This window comes from Vanessa cardui, chromosome 7 (genome assembly GCF_905220365.1).
Source record: "Vanessa cardui chromosome 7, ilVanCard2.1, whole genome shotgun sequence".
Classification (NCBI taxonomy): domain Eukaryota; kingdom Metazoa; phylum Arthropoda; class Insecta; order Lepidoptera; family Nymphalidae; genus Vanessa; species Vanessa cardui.
Window position 1 is genome coordinate 4424389 of NC_061129.1, and position 17816 is coordinate 4442204.

At 31.5% G+C, this 17816-nt stretch overlaps 3 protein-coding genes across 3 annotated transcripts; 1 reads left to right on the plus strand and 2 right to left on the minus strand.

Annotated features, from left to right (window-relative positions):
• Positions 1-835: 835 nt before the first annotated feature.
• Positions 836-4595, minus strand: LOC124531346 (sex determination protein fruitless-like). The gene is made up of 6 exons (XM_047105879.1): positions 4312-4595; positions 4032-4223; positions 3803-3952; positions 2796-3174; positions 2252-2366; positions 836-1830 (listed from the first exon to the last, which is right to left on the minus strand). The coding sequence occupies exons 1-6, from the start codon at positions 4492-4494 to the stop codon at positions 1605-1607; spliced, it is 1245 nt and encodes a 414-aa protein (XP_046961835.1). The 5' UTR covers positions 4495-4595; the 3' UTR covers positions 836-1604.
• Positions 4596-5958: 1363 nt separating this feature from the next.
• Positions 5959-13443, plus strand: LOC124530929 (lipase 3-like). The gene is made up of 5 exons (XM_047105301.1): positions 5959-6075; positions 7118-7316; positions 7831-8192; positions 12119-12277; positions 13049-13443. The coding sequence occupies exons 1-5, from the start codon at positions 5959-5961 to the stop codon at positions 13427-13429; spliced, it is 1218 nt and encodes a 405-aa protein (XP_046961257.1). The 3' UTR covers positions 13430-13443.
• A 6-nt stretch (positions 13444-13449) lies between these two features.
• LOC124531200 lies at positions 13450-17499 on the minus strand. The gene is made up of 6 exons (XM_047105689.1): positions 17205-17499; positions 16896-17015; positions 15799-16542; positions 14273-14393; positions 13821-13990; positions 13450-13548 (listed from the first exon to the last, which is right to left on the minus strand). The coding sequence occupies exons 1-6, from the start codon at positions 17418-17420 to the stop codon at positions 13525-13527; spliced, it is 1395 nt and encodes a 464-aa protein (XP_046961645.1). The 5' UTR covers positions 17421-17499; the 3' UTR covers positions 13450-13524.
• Positions 17500-17816: the final 317 nt, after the last annotated feature.

A 17816-nucleotide genomic window follows, 5' to 3' on the forward strand; every position in this document is an offset into this window, starting at 1 on the left:
TAAATATTTTTAGGTGGATGAATGGACTAGCCAAATGATTTTATTTACTTAATAAAGTTTTTTAAAACTCTCAATCGTCATATTCGTTTATTTTATAGATATTTAAACAAACTAATATTACGAATCTTAACTTCTAAACATCTGACTTGTTTGAGTTGAGATCATCATCACTAAATTATATCGAAATAACACTAATATTATTATAATTATCACCATATTTTTAGTATGAAATGTGATATAAAAAAAATGTTACTGACCATTATTAATTTGTTACCATCACTAGAAAAGTGTTACCATAGTAATAAAATAAAAAATCTAAAATTATAATAAGTTTTAATTAAATGGCTTGTGACAATGCAAATTGACTTGATTATTTTTAAAGCATCATCTTTTATTTTAAGTAAATAGTTACTATAATAGATTACCAGTTTCGCAAGAAATATAAAGTTATGGAAAAATGATTCCAGTCATAATGCTTGTTTTAATCAATTTATATAAATATACCACATATTTGATTATTATTGCCTAAATTATCGACTGGCTGGTATTTGATTTTAAATGTTTATTATCACTGTTAATATACTTCTAAAATGACTACATACCGAGGTTAATTTGAATTTGCTTAAAGCATTGTTAGAAAAATGAAATTTGATTACTGTATAGGGAATTTATAAAAATATAAATTTGATAAATGTGGAATAATTTATAGTACTGTTTTTTTTTTATATTATAAAATCAAAAGACCTCAGCTTAAACATACTAAAGACCAGATAAACTCACTTTGTCTATATCGACAATTGTTTTTCTGAACTATATTATAAATCTTATAATATTTAACCTTATAGACTATTTAAAATATATATGTGTTTTTTCATATACCTCTACCTCTCGATACATACATATAAAATATAAATATATAATCAAAATATTTCTCAAAATGCTTTCATTGAGAATACTTAAAAATAAGCTCTCAAAGATTGGCAGTTTTGTATATAAAATAAATTTTTGATAAGAGAAAATTTTATACCCTGGAGAATTAATTGTTACTGGCATTAGTAATTTCCCATTTGGCCCAATGTTTGGGTTAAATATGATTTTTCATCAAAGTCATCAGTCCATGATTTACGATTGATTTCTTTTACATAAATATAGAATTAGAGAAAAATAAATTGCTAGTTGTTTTTAATTTCGGAGACTAGTGTGATTGTATTATAAAATATTCAATTTAATAGTCGCAGTGGCATTCCAAATATTTTGGTTCATCTTTCATATTATAAAAAAAAAAAAAATTTTAATTGCATAGACTAAATATCATTTAAATATTAACTCGGATAAATTTGTGGTTGGTCATTTAACCATTTGATTACCATTATAATTAAACAAGCAAACAATTTATTTTGATAAATGATATGAGTCGTTCAAGTACTGAAAAGATGGAAACCTTTTTTTGCTGACACTACTTTTAAAATATAATTTTATAAACTTGGTTAAAAATAGTTTCTTCATCATTCAAGGTACTTAGTGCTTGAGTTCATATTATATATATAAAAGATTTCTTGTTTAAGTGTATACAAATGATCTAGAAGTATGGAAAAAGACATACCCTAGGCGGTTTTGTCGTTGACACTAGTACCATTATTGTCAGATATACCGACTTGGCCCAATAACTGGGCTACACTTGGTTCATTCAGAGTAAGTACTGCATGTGCTTCAACCATGACAACGAGGGAGTTTCTTGCTTCCTCATGTGGGACACCATGAGCTCTGGTGGCGTGAGAATACCATGCTCCAGTAGAGGGTAGTACTGAAACGCACCATTTGCATGACAATCTGTAATAAAAAACAATAACCTTAGTACATAAATAAATGGAATATGAAATGTTTGAGTTTTTAACCGAATTGCCAATAATATTTGGCAAAGCAGTTGATTATTTAATCTTGATGGTCTTGTAGTTACAAGATGTGAATTATACTCAATGATATTGAGATCAAGCCAGGGTAAAGAACAACTGAATTTGAACCTAATTGGTATTTATAATTATTTTCATACTCAGTGTTAAAGGCAAACATGTTATGGATGAGAATCTGCCAAGCATACCCATACCCATATATTGGAGCAGTGTGATGAAGTAAACTTCATACCCTCTCCTTATAATGGTAAGAATATATATAACAGACCTATAAAAGTTTGACAGACTCTCTGATAGTTCTCAAACGATGTAATTGTTGGCACATACTTAATTTAACTTACCTGTTAGTCATGTGTCTAGATTTTACATGCCTCCGTCTATAACCCCAGCTATTGTAAACTCTGGGGCAGAATGGGCATGGGAATGATGGATTTGCATAGCATGTAGTAGTTTTGTCTGAAATACAACATTAAGGCATATCAAATAACTATAAAAGATATTTAATAGATTTGATTTTGTATATACACAAATAAATGACTAACAAAGAATGTAATAAAAATAATATATTTTGTAAACGCACATATTTAATAGACTTATATAATCACTAGCGACCCACATGGGCTTCACACTGTTTGTACTTGACATGTTTAGTTATATTATGACCCATTAACACAATTTTATTATAAATTATATCCTATGTATTCTGTTGTATAAACTATATTACTGTGAAATTTCATCCAAATCCTTTCAGCAGTTTTTACGTGAAAGAATAACAAACATATATACATCCATCCATCCTCACAAACTTTCGCATTTATAATATTAGCAGGATAGAATTAGAAGTTGAAGCATAAACACTAAAAAGTAAAATAGATAACAACATACCTTTTACGCTCTGTGCTTCACTGGACACGAAATTCAAATTCTCAGTTGTTATACTTAACGACTCTACTATAGTACCACTCTGTAATACTGTCTCTACTTCTTTATCAATCTCTATTTCCTTGTCATCATCTTGCTCTATCATATTTTTTTCATTAATCATATTTAAACACGGCTGTGTACTGCTGACTTCATTAATCCACTTCTTAACACAACGATCAGAAGCAGAATTACATATAGATTTATTTGAAACACTTTCAGGACTAACTGAGTATTTCTTCTCAATCGTATCATCTAGAACGGCAATATCTGTATCGTTAGTGTTTTCCCCTGAATAATCAGTCAGTGGTGAATCGACTGGCTCTACTTTGGGAACAATGTTCTGTAAAAAACATAGAATTTATTAGAGATTGATAACAAATTGTTACATAGTGACAACTAAGTTTATTACTATAGTCACTTGCTTTGTATTAAATATAACAATTGAATTGGAAATTTATGGTCTGTATCAAATACTTAATTTATATACATATATATATATTAAAAATGGAAAGCAAGACAAAATAATTTCATAGAATCAAGAGAATGTTTTTCTTACTACTGCATGGATTAGATTAAAGTGGTACATATATACCATTGTAAAAACCAATTAAAAATTAAGTACAGATCATCATTGTGAAATTCAAGTAGGTAAGCAGGTAATTTATTAAGCTGTATTCTATACTACACCTTGAAGTGAACTTACTTGTACGACTACACTATACAAACCGTAAAAACAAACCATTGTGTAAATGTAGATAAACATAATCTAGATCTTAAGTTAACACGGTTATTTTGATATATATTTATTATGAGCACAAACTTAGCACTCACTGTATTTCTTCCCCAGATTTGACCTCACAAACTTTTGTACAAGCCATATCTCTTACAGGATTTTGGCTTAAATAATGTTATATATATTAAAATATAATTTAAAAAATGATATTTGAATTATTTGATTGAATACTTACTAGGTTTTTGTGGACATCAGAGTTTGAGATGGTGATAGCATTATCTAGTTTCACAGGACATGGCACAGGTTTTTTATTGCTCTTATTACTGTCATCCTGCTCGCTTTTCTTTCTTTTTTTAGGTAGAGCTTGTGTGGATGATGCAGTTTTCTAGAAACATATATTATCATTTGTTTTAAAAACTTATTTAAATAAATCATACTTATTTAATAAGTTGCTACAAGCTTACCTCGTCGTCTTTAACAGCATCATTGCCAGTAGATAAGCCACATATTCTTAGGGCTTCAGCAGTTTTTAAAAGTATTGGCAAAAATTCCTCTGTTACATTAACTTCACCATTGTACATAAATCTTAACAGAGTTTGTAAAGAATCTGTATTGATGTCATGAAGTACTATAATTGGATCTTTCTGGGGGTTTTGCTGTGAAAAAAACGTGTGGGCGTCTTACAGATGATTTTAGCAGCCTTAAAATATTGACCTTGTTACATTAATATCCATGGTTTCTTACCTGAAATATCGTTCTAAACACTGAACTATTCGCAGAAAGAATAACTTTATGAGCCTTAAAACTTTGCCCTTCCGATACTAGTGTCACATCAGATAAACCTTCGTCTTTAAATAACTCCTTCACATTTGATAATATATTATTCTGGTATCCATTCCATTTTAAACTGATTTCCTGATTTGCCATTTCGCGTCTTCATAAAGCTCAATTGTTTATAAAAGAAATATAATGTAAAAACAAACAAATTAAGATGCATGTATGAATGATCACTGCGAATGCGAAAGAAAACAATCTGAGTGTTGGCAGATCAAAAATATTAATATAAAAGTTTCAATCAATAAAATATTTATTTAACATTAATTTATATTCGATAATAATTTAAAAATTGTTTTATTTTATCAAATGTAATAACTATTTTTAACAATTTTATAAGTATATATTACAGATTATATGAAAATGACAGTAGGTGGAACGCGGAAATTTTAAATTATTACGAAAATAAATTTACTTAATATTGTGACATGTTATTTGAGCGTAATCAGTTATGAGGGAGCACAATTTAATAATTTAACAAAATAAAAATTGTTGTTTATTATAACTTATGATATCTATACACGGACTTCATATGTATTACCATAAGTTAATGGTACCATACATAGTGTTTGTGATTTTGGATGGCTAGAATCATGCTACAGCGGTTGTTTCTGATGAAAAAAAATGCGTAGATATAGATAACATAATCGAATAGAGCATAGTAATGATATTGTCCTTACTCTTCAAATGTGTATATTTAAAAATAACCTACTTTACTTTGATGTAGATTATATAAAAAAAAAGTTATGTTATAGTGCTTAACACATAAAAACTAAAATAAGCCATGTCTTTATAATATAAATGTTAATCGATCGTAAAAGACATAGGTACATAAGTGTACATATGTCATACATAATGTGCATAAGTTAATAATATTAAATAAAAAAATATTTAAGATGGAAAAAAACAGCAGTACGACGTGAAATCAAAACAAACAAACTAACAAAATACCTTAATCGTCAAATATTTTGATATTAGTTTTATCTCATATAATCATAAACCTTGAGACCACTTATTTCGTAATTGTTGTATGTCATGCGTGGATTTAATTATTGTTGATGAGTTTGACCCCTTTTCCAGTGATAAAAGATAAATAAAGGTCATTTTAATGTTCATTCGAACAAGTTAGGAAAAAACACATTAAATACCAGTGTCTAACTTTACAGGTGGTAGAAAAGGTCTGTATGAGTAAACACCAGCTCTACCTACCACCAGATACTCTATTGCCAAACAGCAATATTTTGTACTGTTGCATTCCGGTTTGAATGGTGCCTGATTAATTACAGATTCAAAAGCTAAGTTACCATAACTTGTGGCGTATAGGCAGTGAAAAAAGTTTTTATATCGAATGCAGACTATAAATTTTTTAAAGCTAATTGAAAATGTACACCCATAAAATTATGTAGTTCAAGACAAACAATTACACAAACAAACGAATTTACCTTAATAGATACAGTATTAGCCTTATCAGTTAATCCTTATGAAGACTGTCGTCAAATTCAGCTACCATTTCAGTGTAGTTTCTTGTACAAGTGATCATTTTGATAGTTTAACAAAATGTCTATTAGTTTCCCAATGTCCAAAATTTGTGTAATAATTTGTTTAACATATTTCGTGTATGCTGATGAAGAAATTCTTAAAAATGATGTCGATGAAGATGCTTCATTGGATACTGTATGTATGCCTATCACGCTTTCTAAAACCCTTAAACTCGAAACAAAAATAAAGCTTAACTTTTTACTATTTTTTTTCTATTAAGCAAATGTTTTATTAGTGATTATATAGATTGATATCGAATTATAGGTATTAACAATTATTGTGAATAAATGAAGTACCTACTTGTTTAAAGTATACAATGTACAATAGCATTTGATTACCTAACAGCCTAACATAATAGATAGTATAACTTATTAAAATTATTAATTGATGCCTTAACTCTTTCATGCGAAGGTGTTTTTTTTGCCCTTGAAGTATTTGGAGAACATTGTAGAAACGTCTACGACATTCGTGCTTCAGTCTGGTCCCCAAAATGTGGAGTAAAAAGCCATAATAAATATTTGCTTTGGAAAATCAGCGGGTGCTGAACCTGACCTGCGGTTTTACCCGCACGAAATTTATAAAACATAAAATTCCAACGCTTTTTCATGTTTAGTGAAATCCGTAAAATTTTAAGCAAATTACTAGGAACCTAACCACCAAATTTAAAGTTTGTAGGTAATATAGTTTCTGAGATTTCGTGATTAATCAATGAGTGGTGTTTTGTGTATATAGATATATCAAAGAACCATACAATAATCCTCCTATAAAACAAATTTATTTGTTCTTAGAATGTTATTATTAAAAATAAAATCAAAATACGAAAATCCTAGATAGCCTGAAAGTAAACCTTATAATCTAATCTATTATACTCGTGCAAATAATCCGTACTAATATTATAAATGCAAAAATAACTCTGTTACCTCTTGACGCTTTAACCGCTGAAGAGATTTAAATGAAATTGCGTTTGTTGATAGTTTGAGTTCATAAGATACTTTTTTTGGTAAAATTGGGGTAACGATTTGTGTGGTATAAAAGTTTATAAACATCGCGCAGATAAAGCCGTGGCTTCAGCTTGTATGATATAACAACGTCAGAGACAGTAGGTTTGTTAGGAAATTATAATACACATAAAAAACCCCAATCTTATACACAATGTTATAATTGCATAATATTTCAGTTTAGCCTCATAAGAAAGTACGGTTATCCATGTGAAATTCATCGAACGTATACGGAAGACCAATACGTCTTGGAATTGCACAGGATACCTTTTGGAAGAGAAAATTTCTCGCAAGAAAATAGACCTGTTGTATTTCTACAACACGGTCTTCTGTCGTCGTCTGCGGAATGGGTACTGATGGGACCGGGAAAAGGATTGGGTAAGACTCTCCAGTGTTACAATAATAAAAAAAACCGTCAGTTTAGTTTACTTGAAATCATCAATTTTAATTGATGGCTTTAGCCATCCAATCAATTTATTTCCTACGTAGAATGAGTGTAATAATAATCGACTTAACAACATGCCTGTAAATTTCCCATTGCTGGGTTAAGGCCTCCTCTTCCTTTGAGAAGGTTTGGAACATCACCCATTGCGGGTTGATGGAATACACATGTGACAGAATTTATATGAAATTAGACACATGCAGGTTCCCTCACGATGTTTTCCTTCACCGCCGAGATGAATTTTAAACACAAATTAAGCACATTAATTTTCAGAGGTGCTTGCCTGGGATTGAACCCGCAATAATCGGAAAAGATGCACGCATTGTAACCACTAAGCCATATCGGCGCTAATCAACCATCTCGGATAATTGACTAAAACAATTAATTTTGATAGTATTAAAACATTTAAACTATATATGAAATAAATGTTAAATAATTCGTCGTTTTCAGCTTATATATTAGCAGACGCTGGTTATGATGTCTGGATGGGCAACGCTAGAGGCAATACGTACTCCCGGAAGCACGTCTCAATGAATCCATCTTCCTCATCGTTTTGGAAGTTCAGCTGGCACGAAATAGGCTACTACGATCTACCAGCTATGATCGACTACGTTTTAAACGAGAGAAACGTCACCAAGATACAGTATGTTGGATTTTCGCAGGGAACTACAGCGTTCTTTGTAATGACTTCGACCAGGCCGGAATATAACGATAAAATTAAAGCGATGCAAGCACTAGCACCCGTTGCGTTTGTCGGAAATATGAGGAGTCCTCTAGTGAGAGCCATCGCGCCTTTTACGAATTCCTTGGAGGTAAGAGATTTACGATTACTCGGAATAAGAATGGCAAAAACTGAGCGCTCTTTAAACAACATGATTAGAAAGACTATCATTGTGTTCTGTACAAATCGTACCACTTTGATTAAAAATATAAATGTATAGTACGACACAACTTAGATGTAGCATCGGCAAATTTCGTAAAGCCGATCACATACGAATTAAATACGCTCTCCCAAAGTATCAATACTTATTTCTTATGTGAATATGATCTTCACACAAACGTAATAACGCGTAATATCATATGACCTTAATATATTCGTCAATTTGACACGTCGATTGACATGCACTTGATTTATCGGGTTAAAATGACGCGAGAATCTATAGTGACGAATGGCGCGATAGGGATCTATTTCTGTAGGTTGTGTAGTAATGGGCTTTACGAATTTTGCCGATGCTACATATAAGTTGTGTCGTACTATACGTAGGGATATAATAGGTGGGGAAAAAGTTTCTTCGTATTTTATATGAAAATTCAAAAAGTTTTTTTTTATAGTTTATTTACATTTGACTAAAGTATGTAGGTGCCATTTTGTTCCATAACTTTTTGCCATCTTGTTGGTAGTGACATGATCCCATTGCTGTAAAAATTTTGGGGCTTCTGATCGAAAAACTGTGACAAGTGGTTTTGGCAGTCCTCTCGTGATGTTAACCTGACACTGCCTAAGGAATTCTGCAGAGACCGAAACAGATGAAAATCTGAAGGTGCAAGGTCAGAACTATACGGCGAATGCATTAATACCTCCCAGCCAAACTCTCGTAATTTTTGTTGAGTGGCTAAAGATGTGTGAGGTTTAGCGTTGTCATGGTGAAAAACCACACCCCTTCTGTTGATCAATTCTGGCTGCTTTCTCTCAATTTCTTGCTTCAATCTCATCAATTGTCCGCAATACAGTTCTGAATCGATGGTCCTGTCGGGCGGTAACAGCTCATAATGAATGATGCCCTTCCAATCCCACCATACACACAGCATTACCTTGTTGCGAGTTAATCCGGGTTTTGCCACAGTCTGTGAAGCTTGACCGGCCTTTGACCACGATCTTTTTCGCACGTTCTTGTCGTATGTGATCCACTTTTCATCACCGGTTATCAGCTTCTTCAAAAATGGTTCGGTTTCATTACGTCGTAATAAAGAATCACAAATGAGTACACGGTTCATTAGGTTTCTTTCAGTGAGTTCATGAGGCACCCATATATCGAGCTTTTTGTGTACCCACCTTTATTCAAATGAGTCAAAACCGTCTTGTGGTCAATTGCCAGTTCTTCAGCTACATCGTAACTACTAATATGCCGATCTTGCTCCACTTTTTCAAAAATGGCATCAATTTTGTCCGTAACAGGGCGACCAGAGCGAGATGCATCTTTGATATCAAAATTTCCGGCTTGAAAACGCTTAAACCAAACTTGCGCTACTCTCACAGATACTGCATTAGCTCCATAAACAGCACAATTTTTTTTCGCGGCTTGAGTTGCATTTTTACCTTTTTTATAGTAAAATTTTAAAATGTATCGAATTTCTTCTTTAGATTCACTCATTTTAACAACAACAAAAACAAATGAAAATCACACAAATTCCTAATTTGAATTTGGAAGTGCCTTCTTTAAAATTAAAACTTTTTAATGATACCAAAACCAGCCAGATACAAATGGTATAGCCAAAGAGATTTTATTACAAGTTCATACATACTATATGCGAAAAGATTTTTTCCCCAACCTAATACTAAAAAAGCTTCAAGTGTAATTGATACGATAAACTTCTCTTATTCATTTTAAGATTATTTCACGACGATATATTTGATCTGCATTGACAATTACTACATGTTTTAATTCATTTATATCAGCTAATTTATTGAGTAATAGTCGCGCTGTTGACTGAATCGACTAAACCACTTGGATTCGTTTTATAATTAATCAAAAAAATATACCTATATGATCAGAAATTACTTAACATCAAAATATTGATGGATTAAATGTTTTGTTATCTTGTTTTCATTTCGATTATATAACAGTAACAATTATATCAACACTTCTGTATTGATAAGAACAGATAACTTTCCTTTCTAATATTTCAAAGGGGTTTTACTTTCATAAGGATATTTTGAGTTCTACTTGTAACGAGCATGGCACTTATCTTAATCGGTAAAACAAATAAATAAAATTAAGTGTTTATCGGTAATTTTAAACGAGTTTGCAAGTTTTGAAAATGGCATCAAGAATTATTTCGATTTTTCTGTCTTTCTGTATGTTCGGAGTAATCTCGGAATTAATAAATACTGACTATGCTATTATTATAGGGAACATAAAGGCATCTTTAGTCTTCATATCATCTAGTTCGATAAATCAATTACGTCTACAATCATTTATTTGTCGCTATTATAGTTACAATACAAAATTACTATTTTATTATACTTTATAATAACCAGTCAAGCAATTTGGTAGAAATATTCATAAATTCGTAAAAAGAAGTCAAATTGTCTACGTAAATCTTACAGTCTTTGATTAGAGATCAAGATTTTAAAAAATCTCCCGTGTTAGTATGTATAGTATAGTATTGTTTAATATTCCATGCATAATATAATTACGTCAGTCACATGTAACCGCCGATCCCAGCTCGTAATAAAAATATATAAATATTAGACTTAGATGTTCATGGAAATGTAAAATGAGATTTGACACTTATTATCTATGATTTATGGTCTAATGACAATTATTTTGTTAGATGGGATAGATTATTTAGTATAGAAAACCGGTATCCTAATATTATCTAGAGTATATTATATGTAAGCATAATAACAAAAATAAGTTCAGTAAAACAAATGTGTATCGCACGAACAAAAGATTTAAGGAGTTAAAATTAAATTTGGCAGAGATCAAGGTTTTGCTGTTGAATAGGATAGAGAGGACTTGTTTTTTTTTTAATTGAATTTACGCCAAGCGGCAAAGCACAGAGTTGTATAAATCCTTGGCAATAAACTCTTTGTCAAATTATAATGACTTTTAATACTTGATTTTTATATTGTATGAGGCGTAATTTTTATTTGTTGTAATTTTAAATTTTAATAAAACTAATAAATATTTTATTTAGTCCTGTGACATGAATTCGGTAAAAATTTATAAAAAAAACGGGCATCTCATTCGCCAAAATACTAAAAACCTACTAATCATGTCTTTTAAATATAGCTGATATTGAAAAATCAAAATTAAATTGTCATTAGTACGTCTGTTTAAACACACCATTTATATAATAACTATTACTAATTCTGTGTCCATTAAGATTTCACTATCATTTTGATTTATTAGGTCAAATAGCAATTACAGCCAATAGACAATGATAAGTAAATAATTTGGTAATACATATGTTATTTGTAAGTTTATTATGAACTTGTTGCAGCCGGCGGCTTTGCAACTAGTCGTTTAGTATAAAAAAAGTAGCCTATATGTTAAGCTTGCTTCGTATCAAATTTCAGCCAAAATCCATCAAAATAATAAATGACAGAGTTACTATATAATATAGATATTTGTTTCATAAGCTGAGATGGCCCAGTGGTTAGACCGCATGCATCTTAATCGATGATTTCGGGTCCAAACCCAGGCAAGCACCAGTATATATGTATATGTGCTTAATTTGTGTTTATAATTCATCTCGTGCTCGGCGGTGAAGGAAAACATCATAAGGAAACCTGCGTATTTCTAATTTCATCGAAATCTGCCACATGTGTATTCCACCAACCCGCATTGGAACAGCGTGGTGGAATAGGTTCCAAACCCTCTCCCTATTGGAAGGGGAGGCCTTAGCCCAGCTGTGGGTAATTTACAGGCTATTATTTTACTTTTTACTTTTTACTTTTGTTTCATAGACAAAACAGTGCCTATACATACTTAATACATTAAATCACTTTCAGAGAATATTAATGTTATTAGGCCAAAACGAATTCTTAGCGAACGGCAAGATAAATGAATTAGCTGGTAAAAGATTTTGTCTCGAGGAAGCTATAACGCAGAGTCTATGCACCAATATCTTATTTCTTCTTTGTGGATATAATGAAGCGCAACTCAATAAGGTGAGATATCATAATATTTTATAATGGTCAAACTATAAAAAACATTAACCGCCTTAATGATAAACTTTGATTAGCAGTCGGTCAGTGAAACACTAAATATTCTCTTTCTGTCATTGTTGATTTGAAATGCGAAAGAAAGAGACAACAACAATTTTCAACGCAACATTAAATGTCACCTATGAAAAATAGAAAAAAGGATTTCTATTAATTAAACTCCCAAATTAAATCAGTGGGGAATTCCTCAAATGCCGAAACTTCTATAAGATTTAAGTTTTTCCAAGCGGAAATATATATTATAATATCTTATAATATGAACCAAACTGAGTTATATTTTTGAGAAAGATACATTCCATACATACATTTATGTACATATATACAGTTTACATCGTGCTACCAAAAACAGGAGGCGTAAAATTTAAAGCGGAGGAAACCACGATGAACAATTTACATAAGAAGAGAAGTACATACCAAAAATATACGCAAAAACATGTAACTAATTTATATATCTATAAGTAGCGACCACACCGGTATATGCACGGGTCAATGCTGATACGAAATATACTACAGAATTTATTTATTTACGACATCACATAACAAACTTCTAAAATTAGTGTTTCTTTACTATATTGTCCATGTATTAACAAAAACCTCTCTAATCACTCTATCTATTAAAAAAAAGCATTTTCCCTTTGTATGCAAAAAGGGATATAGGGACAGAGAAAGCGTCTTTGTTTTATACAATGTAGTGATGATGATAAGTTTTTATTCCAGACAATGCTCCCAGTGATCCTTGGCCACACACCAGCCGGTGCGTCGACGAGACAAATGATCCACTTCGGTCAACTATACAAGTCGAAGCAGTTTACCAATTTCGACCATGGTTGGATATCTAATAAACTAACATATGGTACTTTTACACCACCCGCGTATAACTTAAGTGCAATAACCGCGCCCATTTATCTACACTATGGCGATAATGATTGGCTATCGAGTTCGAATGACATAGATAAATTATTACTTGGAATTGACTCGGTGGTCGGAAAATACAGAGTACCGCTAAATAAATTCAATCATTTAGATTTTATATTCGCAATCGACGCTGACAAACTTCTGTACAGACGTATGATGAAGATTATGTCTCGTTTCATCTGATTTACTTTTAATGATAAAAATATTGGACCACATCTATGTTTATTTCATCCAAACACATACAAATTTACAACAATTCGAATTACATATTTTCGATATCATAAAACGTCTGTTGTTGAGACCTGAAAATAAAATTAATTGTTTGTTTTTATTTATTTACTTCTTATTTATCTGCTGGGGTAGGGGATAAATATGGGGGATTATTCTACTAACAAATAATGGTTAAGATACTATTCCGATCCAACTTTCCTGCTACCTTCATGCTAAGCTGTTTATGTCGGCGGAAAATTTTAAATAAATAAAATACACTACTTGATTACTACTACTCTTATACAAATACTACTTCTAGATTCAACCCTACATAAATATTTACTTCGGGTAATGGAAAACTTACAAAAATCCCATCAGAAAGATCGGAATACGATGACCTCGCAGATACAGTCTTGTCATATTTATAAGTATTTACTCTGTGATAAGAATTAACGTTTACATCTTTTCTATGTGATTTATTTTTATTTGCTATTGTTAGCTCCCTTTTTACGATCGCACCAAATGTATCGTGAACTGAAAAAATAACGTGATACATAGAAAAATAGTTGTCGTTCGCGACTCCACTCGTGTTTTGGGGGTTGATCGACATATTTTAGGCATAACAAATGAAATTCTTCCTTGGAGTTCAAGCTTATACGAAATTTTATCAAACTGGGTTGTTGTTTGACCGTCAAAAACAACAAAGGCAGTCTGACAGGCTTACATAATTACTTTTTATTCGTATAGCCTATAAAATATTTTCAAACATATTAATTTGTCCATACAAATAAAATTTGGATTAAAGTTTATCGTCACCTTTCGTCAAAACTTCAATAGGATCTTCGTTCTTCCTGAGATAATTCTCATTCATGCTCTCCTTTGCTATTACGTCATTTGTTTTATGTAGTACTTGCAGCATTGACACGTGTCTGAAATTCTTTAAAAATAACAGAGTTCAACTTAGATTATTTGTAATAAATATTTTGATGAGCAGTAACAAAATATTTAGGTACAAATAGATTTCAAAAGAGCCTCTACGTGATGTAGACTTTTATTCAGATACTAAACAATCCGGCCACACGTTGGCTACATTACTTGTATGTTAAATTATATTCTATGCTAATGTTTAGTCAAAAACCATCTGCTAAACACGCTGAATATATTGGTACAATTTTCATGACAAAATATTGTAATGTTTTTGAGTGCAAATGGAGATATTTTATAGCGATAGATAGATCAGAGAAACAAAAATTGAGCTTCGCCTTAATTAAATACATATACAAATAATGTTGTTTGAAAAAAGGGAGGCAAACAGACAGATATAACACGTGTTTTCTCTCTGTTACATTAATGACTTAATTCAGACCTTATCTAAACTAACCATCCGCGAGATACATATTCTAGTTACACAGCTAGAATATGTATCTCGCGTATTACAATAGATTTATTGTAGTCTCCATTACTACACTCTGATAATCTGATGAGTCGACAAAATCAAAAAAGATTGAAACACAAGTCAAAGCGCTTTGCATACATTCCAAAGCAGAGAAGCATTCACCCGTCTAACTTCCCAACTCCAGGCTGCTACCGAGAACTTATCGACAGAAAGCCCCAATAACTTTTATCAGATACACCAAGTACTGTCGCAGAATTCTCCAAGTACTGTCGTTTATTTAAGACAATATAAGGCGAAAAAAATACAAATTATAATTTAAACTGATAAGTATATGTAGTGATTAGAATATTCATCCCAATTGAAGGTACGAGTTAAAATACAGGAATGAAACACTGCCCAACGATCTATTTCCTATAAGATTCTTTAACTCGTATGTTTGAAAATTTTATGGCATTTACTTAATTTATAATAACTAGGTAGACTGAAAAATGTTCAAAAATCAATCTCTACTTTCCACCAACCTTGTAAAATATAAGTTTCATTCGGTTTCACTAGTGATAGTACTTACTCTGGCTCACTGTCTAGCGATAGAATAAGCGATATATGGGTTTTACGAATACAGACAAACTTACAGTAAGACCTAGAAACGAGTAATGAGTTTATTATTAATATCGGTATTCAAGAAAGACATATTAAGAAACCATAATTGTGTTGGATGAAAATCTGCCGCGTGAAAAGCTAATCTGCTACACCAACCTGCATAATATAATCTAAAAGAAAATGGAGTATAACTCCACTGTTAGAAATAATTTTTTTTACCAACTACACACTTAAAGCTGAAATAATACCTACTAACTTATAGTAATACTAACTATCAAAATAATAATAAAAAAAAAAACAGAAATAGCTATACAAATAGAATAGCAATATCAATAACTTAGATTACCTTATTTTTGCAATTTTTCATAGTTATAATCATTTCTGAGTCAATATTTTTGACAGGTTCAGTGTCGATATCGTCGAAATTGGATTCATAAGGTTTGGGCACTACGGCATTACTATCAGAAACGAACACAGGTTTATACGATGGTGCAACATTTTGGCGCATATTACTAAGTTCAAGTTTTAGTGAAATATTCTCCCTTTTCAATTGTCTTAATTCATCGCTTTGCTGATTGAATCGTTGTTGCAAATAATCTAAATTGTGTTTATATAAAACATTTTCTTCTTTATTAACGCTGTCTATACCACAACAGACGTCAACAGTCTTGTATTTAAATAAAGTACATGTGCTTAATTTTTTACATAGAGTTGGCGAGTTTCGTTTGCTTACACCATAACAATGTGTTATAAAATTAGTGATCGTAGAGGCATCTTTTTTCATAACCTTGTGTGACGAAGTTTCAGCGCTTCTGTGTTTTGATCGCGGTGTCAAAGAATTTTGACTGAGCTCTTCTTTTATAAAAGGGGTTAAGCTCTTCACAAAAATTGCCTGTTCTACAACCTCCTGTTGCCATATTTTAGCGATACCTTTCACACTTTCATTGTTGTACTGGCTTCCATCGCTATCACTGCTTTTAGGAAAATTTATTTTCAATACTCTCTCCAAAATTATCTTCCAGAACATTTTAATACTTTTTAAAGCTTCCAAACATCGTTCGCAAGGCCAGTAAGACGTTTCGAATTCCTCCTGTGAAAGTTTAAAATATTTTCAACATCATCATTCTTCTGCCCTTATCCCAATTTTATTTGGGGTCTGCGCAGCATGTCTTCTCCTTCCATACTTCTCTGTGAGACGTCATCTCACAAGTAACTTTATTTCTAACCATATCGTCTTTCACACAATCCATCCATCGTTATCGGGTCGTCCTCTACCTCTATATCCATCCACATTCATGCTCAAGGCCTTCCTCACAATATGTTCCTCATTCCTCCGCATTACATGCCCATACCATATAGATAGATAGATATATGAAATTTTAAGATAATAGTCCAAAAGAATTTTTACTAAAATATTTTTAAATTTTGGAAATAATGACTAACCTCCTCGAAATATTTTTGAAAAATTTCGTCCTTAAAACAGTTTTTAATGACATGACAAGAGTTGCAGATGCTATCAAGAACCACTTTGGACTTACAATCCGGGTGACATCTTGGCGTAACCTGAAAACGTAACCTTTTTAAGGATCATCCATTAACCCGCATTGGAACAGCGCGGTGGAATATGTCCAAACCTTCTCCTCAAAGGAAGAAGATCTTAGCTCAGCAGTGGGAAATTTACAGGGTGTTGTTTTTGTTTTTAAGAATTCATTATAATACACTATGTAAATAAGTATATAACAGAAAAATTACCTTCCCACGTCGCCTCCAAGACATCATTCTTAGTGAGTTAGTTACCGTGGACACAGGAATTACACAAATCGGCATATCAGATTTTATCCAATCCCTAAGGTACCTAACTCGAGTATCTGTATCATGACTCCATGCTCGAATATCAAAGCATGACTCGTATGATTTAATTTTGCCTTCGTTACGTGCTAACAGATTTAATTTACTATGGCTAAACATTGAACAAAACAAAATTGTTATAAATACACTTAAAACTAATATTTAACATATTTGAAATTTACTTTAGAATATACTTTATAATTTTGTGTTTAAAAATTGACTTATGTCACTAGTGACTACTGTAAAATGTATTTACACATTTACATAGGTATATTACCTGTGGTGGTACCTATATTTAATTTCATAATTAGAATATTTCTATACGAAAAATAAATGCTAGCAGCATTTCTCAATTGAATCGCTATCCCCATCCTAATCATAAATTATTCTCTGTATTATTCATATATAATAGACATGTGCGTATCTTATAACCTCTACTTCAACCTCAAGAGTATAATCTTAAAACCTTTTTTATAATAACAATTAAAAGTACATTAATTCAAATTTGACATTCTA

Excerpts from the sequence above, each read along its gene's own strand:
- LOC124531346 (XM_047105879.1), bottom strand. The coding sequence starts at position 4,494 with ATGGCAAATCAGGAAATCAGTTTAAAATGGAATGGATACCAGAATAAT. Across the intron at positions 4,224-4,311 it reads TGTTTAGAACGATATTTCAG|CAAAACCCCCAGAAAGATCC; the intron begins GTAAGAAACCAT and ends TTTTTTTCACAG. Across the intron at positions 3,953-4,031 it reads ATGCTGTTAAAGACGACGAG|AAAACTGCATCATCCACACA; the intron begins GTAAGCTTGTAG and ends ATATGTTTCTAG.
- LOC124530929 (XM_047105301.1), top strand. The coding sequence starts at position 5,959 with ATGTCTATTAGTTTCCCAATGTCCAAAATTTGTGTAATAATTTGTTTA. Across the intron at positions 7,317-7,830 it reads GGGACCGGGAAAAGGATTGG|CTTATATATTAGCAGACGCT; the intron begins GTAAGACTCTCC and ends CGTCGTTTTCAG. Across the intron at positions 8,193-12,118 it reads CTTTTACGAATTCCTTGGAG|AGAATATTAATGTTATTAGG; the intron begins GTAAGAGATTTA and ends AATCACTTTCAG.
- LOC124531200 (XM_047105689.1), bottom strand. The coding sequence starts at position 17,420 with ATGTTTAGCCATAGTAAATTAAATCTGTTAGCACGTAACGAAGGCAAA. Across the intron at positions 17,016-17,204 it reads CTTGGAGGCGACGTGGGAAG|GTTACGCCAAGATGTCACCC; the intron begins GTAATTTTTCTG and ends TTACGTTTTCAG. Across the intron at positions 13,991-14,272 it reads TATTGAAGTTTTGACGAAAG|TTCACGATACATTTGGTGCG; the intron begins GTGACGATAAAC and ends TTATTTTTTCAG.